The sequence below is a fragment of the Antedon mediterranea genome, chromosome 1, assembly GCF_964355755.1.
Source record: "Antedon mediterranea chromosome 1, ecAntMedi1.1, whole genome shotgun sequence".
NCBI lineage: Eukaryota > Metazoa > Echinodermata > Crinoidea > Comatulida > Antedonidae > Antedon > Antedon mediterranea.
In genome coordinates this window covers 23,982,490-23,997,017 of record NC_092670.1, presented here as the reverse complement: position 1 = coordinate 23,997,017, position 14,528 = coordinate 23,982,490, and the positions used below count along the sequence as shown (strand labels likewise).

General features: G+C 33.2%; 1 protein-coding gene across 3 annotated transcripts in view; it reads left to right on the top strand.

Moving 5' to 3' along the window:
* LOC140063507 (somatostatin receptor type 2-like) overlaps positions 1-12,210 on the top strand; it is a 45,132-nt gene extending 32,922 nt beyond the window's left edge. For all 3 annotated transcript variants that reach the window (XM_072109855.1, XM_072109856.1, XM_072109857.1), the window contains one exon: positions 8,092-12,210. In XM_072109855.1, coding sequence (XP_071965956.1) covers positions 8,220-9,368 — 1,149 coding nt within the window. In that variant the 5' untranslated portion in view covers positions 8,092-8,219 and the 3' untranslated portion in view covers positions 9,369-12,210. The remainder of the gene's footprint in view (positions 1-8,091) is intronic.
* The last annotated feature ends 2,318 nt before the right edge of the window (positions 12,211-14,528 follow it).

Genomic DNA, 14,528 nt, shown 5'->3' with positions numbered 1-14,528 from the left:
AACATAATAATTAGTGTAAGTACATCATTTAGTGCTTTTACATCATTTAGTGCTTTATTGGAAAACATATAGAATCTATTTTTGTTTTCCGTTTACCGTTACCGTTGTCTGTATAAATTGTCCTAAAGCATGCTTCCCACTAGGACGCAACGCAATGCGTTATGTTGCGTCACTAGTGGGAACCAAGCATTAGGAAGTGACCGCACCTTCGCAAGACTAATACGTCGTTATGTTGCGTTTGAGTGTTATATACTGTACGACTTAGATTTTGAAAATAAAAAATAATGAATTCACAGAGACAGTTTCTTCAAACAAATTATTAAACTTGGTTCCTACTAGGATGCAACACAATACGGACGTACTCACAACGCCTACTTTACAAAAATTAAGCTTGGTTTCCACTAGGACGTAACGCAACGTATTCAATTTAACCAATCACACAAGCGATTGATTATCCAAACTGTCGCTTGTGATTGGTCAACTCGATTGCTTGCGTTTTAGTTAGAACCAATGCGTTATGTACGTTGCACTTACGTCTCGCGTTGCGTTCTAGTGGGAACCAAGCTTTAACTTAATTTAATTCCGAACTAACATATTCTGATTGTGTAATATTGAAAACTAATTCTACTTGTTCATTATTCTAAACACGAAGCAAAAAGTTAATGAAACTTCATTTGAAATCATTTCAAGCATAAACTAATCAATTTGTCTCGCCATAACAATTCAAATGTTTATTCATGGTATGAACATTTCACTAATAAATTACATTTGAATTTAAATTGAAAAACATTCACTGGAAACATGGCGGTTCGTTCCTAATACTCTATAGAGTTTCCTAAAGATTGTAACAACTGATATCGGAACAACTGCATGCATGTACATGTGTGATTTCTCAATGTATCTACCAAGACATATACAAGAAAGATGTGCGTTAGACATTGCTATTTTTACCGGGTATGAAAAGGTGAATAGAAATGTTGGGAAATGACCTGCGATCCGGCCTATTAGGTGGACGACACACATTATAAACTTTCATGTTACCTGGGTCCTTCGTACTGTGTATCCCGAATAATAATAATTCACTCCACAGGTGAACTGACCTGCCTACATACCCTAAGCATATAATATATATAATGTTTAGACTATATTATAGTATATACATTATGCAATATATTTAAATGTTACCACGTGAAAGAGTTTTTATCAAACACTCATCACAAGGGCCTACAGTAATTTGTCGCTTTGTGTTTGTGTTTAGGCCTACTACCATTTTCCTCAATTCCTGACGTTGCGTATGTATTTGAATAAAATCAAATTTCATGCATCACAAAATATAAAAAACATACTGACTGGAACAGGGGAATACATACAATAACTAAAGTTCAACGCACTAGTATATCCATGCATTGATTGATGAGTGAATGTTAATGCTGCATTAGGGTGCCATGGAAGATGATAATCATACTTATTCATCGTGAATGCTACTAAGACGTAAATACATGCGTTTATATAATAATATCTCAATATTATACACTGTTTGGTTACCAAGCAACTCAAGAATGTACGCGCAACACAAGTAATAATTGACCAACCACGAGCGGAACTGTAGCTTGTGATAAATTACTGCGTTGCGTTTACGTCCCTGCGTGGAATACAATGTTTGCTTCCAACTAGGAAGATCACTCACGACGCAATGGGTCATTACAACTGTAGCCTGTGATTGTCAATGCACGTACGTTGCGTTATGTCTAAAGCTTGGTTCCCACTAGAACGTAAACGCAACGCAAGCGTTTTAACCAATGACAAGCGAAGTTATAGACAGTTAGTGATTGGTCAATTCAGTTGCGTTGCGTTACGTCCTTGTGTTGCGTCGCTAGTGGGAACCACGCGTTAAGCTTGGTTCTTACTAGCGACGCAACGTAACGCAACCTACGCAACGTAAGAAAATGCCCTTTCAATAATTGTGTTTGCCCTCGTCTGCGTGAAATCAAACCTGCGATTTTTGCAGCCACGCTTTAGATGGGAACCGAGCTTTAATACCATAGTGACTGCTGATAAGTTTGTATAGGCTTAATGTAATAGAAACTGACCTACCTTGTGAGGTCAATTGTCTATGTTATATTTTAAAAAACAAGCTTAATCCAATGCCTCTCGAGAAATAAAAAATGCTTAATGCCAAAGCGGTGAAACTAATTTAATAAAGTATCAGTAATATACCCCTGATGAGAATTATAAATAATATTGAATTGAAAAAAACATTACGAGGAGTATCTATATCATTTTACAATATGGACCTGGCGTCTCGTTACAAGACACTACAGTATACGTACAAAATACACATTGTAACGAGGTACTGGGAACGGGTCACCAATTCGTTCGTTCGTTCGTTCGTTTTTATTTCACAATGCATCAAACTTAATATTTTTACAGAATAATTCAAGGTATTAAATGAAAAAAATGCAAAGCCTGGAAAAGACCAAATAAGCTCAATATAGAGCTTTAAGCCTGGTTTCACCAGTACAAAATACACTAATAATTGTATCAAATACAATAAACAATAATTAAAAATTAATTAAAGTAGTAGAAATAATATAATATATATATATATATATATTTCTAATACACAATTACGCTACAGGACAACACAAACACAACAAGAGGACAAACGTAAAGGGTATAGCATATGTACTATCATATATACTTGCAGGAGGTTAGAAAAAATAAGTTTAATGAAAAAGTTTTATTAATGCGATCTGTATTGTGATAAAAGGAATTTGAATATATTTAAGTTATTAGTATTTAGTAAGGATTGACTTAAATTATTCCATACTAGAGGACCATGGTTACGGTATCTGATAGAATTCCGAAGATGTTTAGGGTATTAAGTTTAAAGAAAATGGACTTTGTGTGGGCTATATAGTGAGAATTGGTAAAAAAGCGAATAGCCCGTTTTTGGAGTTTAAAGAGTTTGTCTAATTTAGAAATATGTGTGGAAGTCCATGGACAGAGAGTTTTATTTGTAGTATCTGTAATTCCCCAAGCAATGTTACAATAGGATAGATGAGGTAAAATTAATGTGTTATATAAAGAAAAGAGGATATTAGAGGGTAGAATATATTTAAGTTTTTTTAAGACACCGATGTTTTTTTAAATTGTATTAGTTATATTTATTATATGGGTTTTCCAGTTTAAGTTATCATCTATAGTTACACCAAGGAACTGAGAATAAGTAACCCTTTTGATAGGAGTGTTTTCTATATGGATTTTGTTTTGATTGTCATTGTGTTCTATTTGGAGAAAAGTGTATATATTCAGTTTTGTTTATATTTAGTGAGAGTCTATAAGTCTAAACCAGTGAGATATATGTTTTATTTCCTTATTAAAAATTCTGGTTAAGGTGTTGTAGTCAGGGTGGGAGGAAAACATGTTCGTGTCGTCGACAAACAGGACGTATTCAAAAGAGTTGGAAGCGTTGATGATGTCGTTGACATAGATGAGAAAAAGTAGAGGACCAAGAATTGATTTTTGGGGCACACCGCAGGTTATGGGAAAAACTGAGGAGTAGGAGCTGAAAGAGGTGATTTGTTGTCTGTTTTGAAGATAGTTAGAAAGTAGAAATAGAGGAGTTCCGCGGACACCATAGTGACTTAGTTTAGTTAAAAGAATTGTGTGGTTAATAGTGTCAAATGCTTTAGACAAGTCCAAAAATAAGCCAATAGTATGGTGGTTTTTAGATAAGGCGTTAGAGATTTTACTTTGAATGTCAAAAAGACTGCAAGATCGGTAGAATGTTTTTTTCTGAAGCCATATTGGTTATCATGACAAGATTTATGTGAAGAAAGAAAGTTGTAAAGTCTATTGTATAAGGCGTTCGAGTATTTTAGAAAAGCAAGGAAAAATTGAGATTGGACGGTAGTTTTCAAAGGAATGTGAATAATTTTTTTTATGAATTGGAATTACTTTGGCGATTTTTAAGGATGATGGAAATACACCATTAGTTAGTGATAGATTAAAGATGTGGGTAAGGGGTCTGGTAATAAAAGGTCCAATTTCTTTAATAATCGTGGGTTCAATATCATCAAGGCCGACACTTTTACTGTTTTTCAGATTAGAAATTATTTCAAGAATCTCTTTACCAGATTTAGGTTGGAAGAAAATTGAATTTTGAGTGGGATTCCTTAGATAATCAGTAAAGTTGTCATGAGTAGCCGAAATTTTAGAAGAAAGTTTAGGTCCAATATCAGTAAAATAGCGATTGAATTTATTGGCAATTTGAGATGGGTCAGTAATTTTTGTACCATTATCTGTAAAATAACTAGGTAGCGTCTTTGTGGTGTTTACGGAGAATGTTATTAATTATATTCCAGGGTTTTTTTTGTAATGTAAAAAAAAAAATTAACTTACCAAATAAGACATATTTTAAATAAATATGTGCATCAGTCATTTAGCATAACTTGGATAATCGTGTATTTTTCAAATGCTGAATATTCTAATTTGCTAAATACTTCACTAATATTATATGCTATGCGTGTCACATGCGAGGCACTAGAGTTTATTTTTTTGGATCAATGATGATAATTACAACTCTTGTTGGATTGAGCTTTCCATTTTTCTCCTTTCTTTACCTGATTACTAGTTCAACAAAATTAACGATGACCTCGAAATGACCTCGAGAATTAATTACTACCTGTTGCAAAGATGATCGTGTAATTAACTATAAATTTTCACATGTTACGCTTTCAAATCAGATACATTGTGTTAATAACTATCTCGTTATTCAGCAGAAAAACTCATTTCATTTCGTTTACAACAATCAGCTGCTGATGCCATTGTTGCATTGTTTTGATAATTCATATCTTGTTTTTCTATCTACCAATATAATAATACTGTTGATACTTTCAATGATTTATATGATGGTTCTTCTAAGTATTTCACTGTTGTTGTTATTGCATGCAGTAACCTACCCTATGCTGTTAATGCCACAGCAAATAAAACAACTCTGTGCGTTCAGAACGTATCTCTCTGTTATTATATTATACTTCTTCTGATGATAATTATTTTACGTTAAACGATGTAAAAAAGCATTTAATTCATTAACATTTATTTCTAATAATAGTGCATAGAAAAATAACAACAACGAAATAAATCAAGAAAAATACCATTAGTGGGTATTACAAGAAGAAAATACTTAAAACACATGGACAAAAAAAAAACAATTCGAATACAGTCCACTCTATCAATAGACACTCGGATACCAGAAGCTCGCCTCAAACCAGACTTTCATTGAGGTCCCAAATTATTTGTTACAGTGATATTTACCATTTTTACAATACACGTTCAGTGACAGCTATAAGGCTATTGTTTAATTAATGTAATTCATCGATAAGTGTATATTGATAATCACGTGTGAGTGGGATTCTCAGTTTTGTTGTAACGGCTGGAGAGCGCGTAATGCGTGCTTTATCACAATCAGACAATACTGTATTGTGAATCTCATCTAATTGGACGTTTGATCAGCGAGAGAACGAATGAGTGTGGTACTGCTAATAGATGTGTTTCTTTTGTCCACCCAACTTTTTAATATATTGTACATTAATTGAGAGTATTTATTCGCAATTCTTACAATACAATAACAGTATTGGACATTCTTGTTAGCCTGTTGACTCTCGAGTTGGTCGTAAGTAAAATAGTGCAGTTGCTGTGTGTTTATATTTAGAACATTTTATTTGGTGATTTTTTTATATGGGGAGGAGTATTTAGTACCGTACACCTATAATAAATTAGGCCTACCTGTACCGTACCCCTAATATACGTACAGCCTGCTTCATGCTTTCTCATACTTCTTCTTACGGAGAGTCGAAAGTTTGTTTATAAGACTTGGGTCGCCTTCTTAATAATAATATTAGTATAACAGTCAGTTTTACAATAGATTACGAAAGAGACCCGAGTTCCAATAATTCAATTATTTAGTGTTAATTTGCTGGTCACAAGGCATACTACGATAACTTATTGTCATGATTCGTTTTTTAAAAAAGACTAGTTGTTGATGAGCGTGATCTCCCTGTAACGGCTATTATGTTCAATTCATACCCTTAAATCGTGGTTCCCACTAGAACGCAACTCAGCTACGTATTGACGCAAACGTGCTGTATTGCGTAATCACAAGTGGGAACCAACGACGCAATAGTACTGCAAACATCGCAGGTTTGATTTCACGCAGGCGGAGGCAAACACAATTCTTAGATTTGATTACGTTGCGTAGATTGCATTACGTTGCGTCGCTAGTGGGAACCACGCTTTAAGCTTCAAGCAATGGATTATCAGAACGGTTGATTGTCAACTCACTTGCGTTGCGATTACGTCTTTGTGTGGCGTCTTAATCTTGGTTCTCACTTGGATGCAACGCCAGGAAGTAAACGGAACGCAAGCCTGTTGACCAATGACAAGCGACAGTTCGAATAAGCCATCGCTTGTAATTGGTCAACTCACGTACGTTGCGATTACGTCCTTGTGTCGTGTTGCGTCTTAAGCTTGGTTCTCACTTGGATGCAACGCCAGGACGTAAACGCAACGTAAGCGTGTTCACCAATGACAAGCGACAGTTCGAATAAGCCATCGCTTGTAAATGGTCAACTCACGTACGTTGCGTTACGTCCTTCAGTTGCGTCTCAACTGCCGGAACCAATCAAAAGTGGGGAACCAAGCTATACAAGGACTGTGGCGCCCGATTGCATACATTTTGTACGCCGAACAGTAATACGGACGTGTTTGCCAAAAACCCACAGATTATGCTTAGATTTCGTTAACATTTTATGTGGGAACGAAGGTCAATCCCTAATTGTTTGTTATTTTGTTTATTATTCATTTTAGACTTTTAAATCAGTAGAACAAATTTACGACCTTTAAAAATGTAAAAACTGAATATACAATGTATTAATACAATAGGTTATTAAATTGTTTTTTGTTTTACATTTCATGGATTGTATGCGATTAATAATATTGTTTTGATAAAAGATCAAACAGGGCAGCCCTCTCAGTGACAAACACGTTCTTCTGGTGGGCTGTATCGTGGTTTCTGATTTAACACGTTGGGAAAAACAATACAATGCAAAATAGCCGCTTATAATTGCGAGGAGATAGACAGTGCTTAAAGACATTTTTCTGCCGGCGTGTGGTGCAGTGTGTTGGACGTTGGACTACCGATCGTCAGACCTAGGTTCGAATCCAACTCTCGCCGCATTGCTTGTATCCGTAGGCAAGATACTTTACTTACGTTGCCTCTCTCCACCCAGGTGTATAAATGGGTACCCAGTTAGATCTAGACACAACTGCGCTGGTTACCGGCTGCATTATGGGAGTATGTTTCCATACGTGTTTGATCCCAAAAAATACTGGGGTAATAATGCTTGTAAAGCGCCTTTGAGCATGATTACTCATGAAAAGGGCGCTATATAAATCTGGTATTATTATTATTATATTATTATATTATCTATTCACTAGCTTATAAAGAGAAAAATATAATTTGTGATCAAAACAGTTTTCTATAAAATGTAGCCGCTCTGTTCGTTGAAATCATTAAACAAAATAATTAATTCTTAGAGTCAATCAATTTCTTTCTTTGTCGTTTTACCGCGTAATGTGCTTTTCAAAATAATGAAATGCAATGCAGAAGAAGGAACAATGAAATCTAAATTAATGAAAAAGTAATATATGCTTAATGTGCTATTTAATGAAGCGCCTTACTATGGTGTTTCGTATTATTACTGTAGTAATAGTAATAATAATAATATCTTTATTTTTGTAATAGAAAACCTGGTCACCAGAAACGTTCTTCTGTGAGGCCGTAATACAAAATTAAAGCAAAATATATAACAATAGAAAAGAAAATACATATTCATAATTATTTATTAATAAACATTAATAATCAGTATAAACTATAACTATCATCTTCATGAATAATTTACATAATCAATCAGCATTACCCTGATTATTGTTTCTACTGCATAAAACATGCACTGTATATGATTTAATAAACACTCTCAATCTCGACCCCACCTTCTAAAATATCTACTTTTTTTTTTTTCATTATAGATTTGATGATAAACATATTGTTAAGAAAAGAGTGATTCAACCTGTAATGAAAATGCTGTCTGTTGGTAAACAATAAACTCAACTGTGATAAGCTCGTTCACATCGTCTTTGTACGCCGCCAATTCAAAATGGAGTCGGTTTTCGATAATATCAGCAGCAACTACACGATGGACACTGGATCTTTTGAAAAATGGACATATTTTTTGTTCTCAGTGTACATACTTATTTTCATTGTTGGTGTAATCGGAAATGGACTCGTAATTTACGTCATTCTACGTTTTGCCCGGATGCAGACTGTTACAAACTGCTATATTTTAAATCTTGCTATTACAGACGAAATTTTTCTTATGAGTTTGCCAATTTTTGCAATCTCAATATTGAAAGATAACTGGCTATTTGGCATGGTTGCATGCTTTTTAACTTATTCAATCGACGCCCTAAATCAATTTACTAGTGTGTACACTCTAACTGCGATGAGCGTCGATCGGTATTTTGCTGTCTGTCATCCGGCTCAAGCCGGAAAATATCGAAGATTTCCTATTGTTGTCGGTGTTTGCCTCGGGATTTGGATTTTATCAATTGTTATAGCAATGCCACTGTTGGTGCAGATAAAACATGACGATGGATACTGTTATTTTGAGTTTAGTCGTTATGGCGATAAAGAAATATGGACTAAAGCTATGTACATTTATACAGTAATATTGGGGTTATTTATTCCTCTAGCGATCACCATGATGAGCTACTTTCTTCTGCTGCTGCGGTTGAGACAAGTTACTGCTCGTACGGGAAAAAGCAAGAAGAACAGGAAAGTAACAAACATGGTTATGATAATAGTAGTTGTTTTCTTTTTGTGTTGGTCACCATTTTACATTGTTCGTTCATTTATTGTCTTTGATTTTGAATCGATCACAGCAACGCAATCAACGCAGAAACTCTTTAGAATGCTGATGGATGGCACTACGGTCATCAGTTACATCAACAGCTGCGCCAACCCAATCTTGTATGGTTTTCTGAGTGATAATTTCCGCAAGAGTTACCAGCATGCTAGGCCATGCTTGTCCAATGAGCAGGAGGATTTCTCAGTGGCAGGGAGTTATATCCGTAAGAAATATCATTCTGTAACATGTCCACGCTCAAGGAATAGACACGCTAATCGAGACGAATTGGACGATTCAAACCAACCCAGGAACAACTATCGTCTAGCACCTATGACGATGATGACGTCAACAACGTGTACAGGTAGCCCGTATACCAAAGTGCCCAAAGACGAAATATAAATGTAAAATATTTACAATTTAAATCTGAAATACACCTTCAGGTTTTTATAGATTTGTAAAAATGTAAAAAATAAACAAATACAACATTTATTAATAAGGTTTTTGTTTGATGTTGAGCAAATCAAGCTGCTCAATGTAAAAAGTATAAAAGTATTGTACTAATATATTGTGTATATTATATGTATAGGCCTACTATAAAATGAGGCCGTATCAATTTGATCTCTGGTGCGCGTGCGTACAATACAATTGAGGGACTAGTGCTGTTCCACTGTACCACAGAGTCGCTATCCAATCGGATTTGAACAATGAAAGCCCTAGTGGTCTATGACTATGTTTAGGACATCTGCAAATCAAGCAGAAGGTTCCGGGTTCGAATCTCAGTTGGGGCTTTTTCTCACTCTCACAGATTTCCTCATCCTATCGTTTCAAATTATTTAATATATTTTCAGTATATCACCGAATTTGTTTTATGACCGTGGTATATATATATTACGATAATTTTAATTATGTCTTCAACTAAAATGTCTTGGTATTACCATAAATGTTATGGTCACAATAATATGGACAATATTGAATTGTTATCTTCCGTGAGATATTATACGTAATTTCAGAAGATTCGGTGAGATATTACGTAATTTTTTACGGAATTAATATCTATACATTAGGCCTAAATATGAGATTATTAATCCAAACTGGATTTGCACAATGTCATTATAGGCTATATTCGTTTCTCAACTAATGATGAACCATCTAAAAATTGTAATCGTTACGGGCTCAATGCTATCCGTCATTCTAGAATTGGTTATCATCATTTTCTGTATTAACGACATATGCTTATACTGATGTATTTTAGTATTACTATTATATAAAAGCTGTAATGTAATATATTGATTGGAAACTGTCTTTTTTTCAGTTTGACTTTCAACTTTTTATTATGAAACACAATTTGTCTTTCTGTGTGAATGGTTTGAAGGAATGGTTAATTCCAAAAGCTAATTTCACAATGACCATAATAGAACATAAATCGTTGCTGTTCCATTATTAGTGTAAAACAAATATCACTATTACTAATAGCGCTACAGTTATATAACTGGTTTAATTAAATTTCTCTTACAAAAATAGTCATCATCAACAACGTTTGAAATTACACCAAACAACACATAAACTACAATATGCAATTATTTTTATGTTTATGTTATTATGGTTGTAGAGGAACGAAAATAAAAATCACTTTATGTTCAAAAGACCGCTAAGAAGTTGTATATTTAGATTATTAAAGATGTATTGTCCCCCAGAAACATGAAAAATGAAGATTAATTAAATAAGACATTGAATAGGTTATGTTGTAGTTTTAATAAAGTTAATCACTTTCGTATAAAAATAAACCCCCAAAAAATAATGTTTTCACTTATTATAAAATAACATAATAAATGGTTAAATTCAACCAAAAAACCATTGGTTGGCAGCCAATTTGACCACTTTTTGCTTAAAATTACAGTTTTTCAGGTAAATAAATAGTTTTAAGATCCAATTTTTTGTCAAAATGGATAACTATTAGGTGACATTAATAAAATGGCATATTAAAAAAAAATGTGAAAGTTATTTTTCAGGGGACAGTAAATCTTTAATGTAGGTCTGATGTAGGTCCTGCACTCAATTCATAAACTTGAACTAGAATGTTGCCTAATTAAGAACATTCTTTTATAAAACATGAAATTAAATTTACAATTTGTAAATAAAACGCAATTATTTTGCTTTTATTGCGTTATGAATTTGAGTGTCATCTCGATTTCATAAAACCTCTTATAATGGATTTATTGTGAAATTCAATACGAATAATAATAAAGAATTATTTATCTGACTTTTTCTTAACTATAAATTACATTATTATTATTATTATTGCAGTAAGTTTTAGAGAGCCTGGTAATAATGGTAAAAGCAGTAAGCGTAGTGATACATTAGACACTGGAGATTTGATAGGTAAATTGCATATGGCCCATAAGATACTTATAGGCATTTTAAAATCAAAGATTAATTGTACAATCTATTATTTTTATAAATATAGGTCAACACTTTCCAATATTAAAATCTTCAGATACAAAATGATGGCAAAATACGGTTTTGAGCAAGAGCCCGCAAAATTCATTTCTATAATTGTTAAGAACATACCACACTCACAAAGTCTTTATATTTATATATTTCCTCCATGGGAGATGAAAAATAATCAAAACAACAGCTAGGCCATATTCATAATGGTATAAGCACTGCTGTATGAAGACACACACACAGCTAAGTACGCGCAACAGTGATGCCTCGAATCGGCTAATAAAGTGCAAGGGAAACTTATATGTAGGGCCTAAAAAGTCCATGATTGGAATTCTATGTATTTAATAAGAACGAAATAAACACACATAACTTACTTAGTTGGTATGTCTGCTGTAAACATTCTTTCTCCTCACTAATTCTTTTAAAATGATGTCTGAATACACATAATCAATAAACGACATTAGAAGATATATTCCACACTCATTGTTAACATGCCGTTTAAATTTGCCCGACAACTGATGTCAAAGGTAAGGTCAGTATGTCAAAGGTTAGCAAAATACATTTCAGGCAGACAGTAAAAACACAGAACTTACACTACAGTCAATCATTTTACCTTATACATCTCAAAGTTTTCAATTCTACATCAAAAATACATCTGAAAACAACATATTCAAACACTTTTTATAAATAAATATCTTAATTATATCAATAGGCCTCAATTTATAATTACAGCCTTTTTTTTATCAAAGGATTTGAAGTCAAATCTGAATCGTGTAATTTATCAGAAACTTGTTATGCATACAACAATCACATACGTAAAATAAACACTAACCCCACCAGTTTTATTTACTCATTAACTCATTTACAGCAGCAGATATATATATATATATGTTTGGTTACATCATGAATGTATCTATGGTTACATGTATATTTTTTTTATATTCATATTTTAAACATATCATTATTAATAATATGTTAATTCTTCTTTAGTTAATCTTATAATCTGATTGAAAATGTTCATCTGGTTTGCAGTAATACTTGACAGTTTCGCTGTCCTGTTCGGACAGCTTCTTCAGAAATTCTGAAGAAGCTGTCCGAACAGGACAGCGAAACTGTCAAGGTTAGCTTACTAATTATTGGTTTGAAAAAAAGAACATTTCCAAATATCTTATTCTTCTTTTGGATAGAAAACCGTAAACGAAATTATTAAGAATACTACAAATACAGTTTCTACATCGACGTCATAGTAGACGTAAAAGTAGTAAAACATCGGATAGATACTGTTTGTGACCAAAAATGTTCACCTATAAGACACACGAGTACAGTAGATTAATTAAAATAGGATACCACATGTAAATAAATTAATCTAGGTTTGGTTCACACGTATTTAAATGGGCAAAAAAAGTAATTTGACCAATATAATAATCAGTGTGATGTAAAGCTGTTCATTCTTTCTAACTATAAGGTATTTAAATTGTTATTGCTTTTTTTTTTCTGTATGCTAGTTTATAAAAATAGCAAAGGGTGTAACATAGGCCTATTTGTGGTAAAGCTGCTCCTTATTTGAAATAAACAAAATCAAATTTAACAAAGGACATATTTCAAATGCTATATTTTATTAAAATTCACAATGTCGTAATAATAATATATTAAAGAAATATTAAGTGTGATGTACAAACGGAAATGACGTATTATATAATATTATATAATTGTATATTATCGTCTATTGCTAACTGTGACTTGTTGATGGTACTCATATAATGCTTTGTTTTTTATTATAAGAAATAAAAGTGTATATGTAGATTATTTGTTTTACTTGTTTTTTATTTATTCCGATATGAGATGCGATTCAAATATGTAGGCTTTATTGATCAGATATTGTTCATCATCGATCACCAATATAGGATGAAATACAGCATGTCATCATGTTTAGTCCATCTATGTCATGTAAAAACTCATAATGTTTCCTTTTGTCTCTTTACTTGTTGATCGATTTTTACGTTCGTTTTTAGTCTTCGTCCTGAAACGGAAGCTCGCGAATGTTTTTGGTTACATTTCAAGTTATCAATTCGTTATAGAAAAACTCTAATTCCTTTGTATATTACACGCCTACGCTGGATTGTGCTTTGTTTGTGGGAGGGGGTAGTGATGGTAGGAGGTATCAAAATAAGTCAGATTTGAAAATGACAATATCATGATCTATTAATTATTGCTCCTGACAATTCCTAGCAAAATAAACTCGGGGATTACACACATCGAGGAGGCGGACATCATGCAACACGCATCCTGTGGAAACCCCCTGTGTGTCCTAACTTCTGAGGTCTGGGGGAAGAGATAGATCCTTACATTAGTTGATTAATCACCAAAGAGAAGTAAGCAGAACGGTCACGATAAGGTAGGCGTTTTCAGTGTTACTACATTTTACAGTTTTATTCATGAGATAAAAGGCACATAGACAATTTCAGAAAATGGATCATACATTTACATTATACCTAATATTATTATTAGTGATGTTAATAATGGATACTAATCGATAAGTAATCAATATTCCATTCTCTGAAAAAATTACTACTTCTCATTTGTATTGTTTATCACATGTTTTTATCCGATCGATTTTAATGGATAGCAAATTGTAACAAATTATCACGCAAGATCCGTTTCAGTCGCCAATGCGAAATGAGCGTTCGTCATTGGTTTATTTACCCGTCTCAGTTTAAAAGAGTATCAAATATTAATTTCAATTGAGTGCTTGCAAGATTATTAGGTATGATCCTTGAGGACTGTCCTGTGGATTGTTTTAATTAAGGAGACATACAAAACAAAAACAGCATCTGTTCAGACGGTATGTATTGAAAAAAAATTAACGATTAAGGATGTGTTTCTGTTTAAGATTATAAGACATTCATTTTGCAAACAAACAAAAAAAGCAATATACAGTATAATGAAAATAGACAGAATGTTAGTATCGCGTTTTAGTAATGTAACAACCCACCAGAATGCAACAATTTGATTCCTTCAGGGGACACTAACCTGAGAAAAAAAGAGCAATAACACTGCGACCAACTCCTTTTCAGTGACATCCTATATTGGTCCCAAAGGAGTCCTCTGTATTTT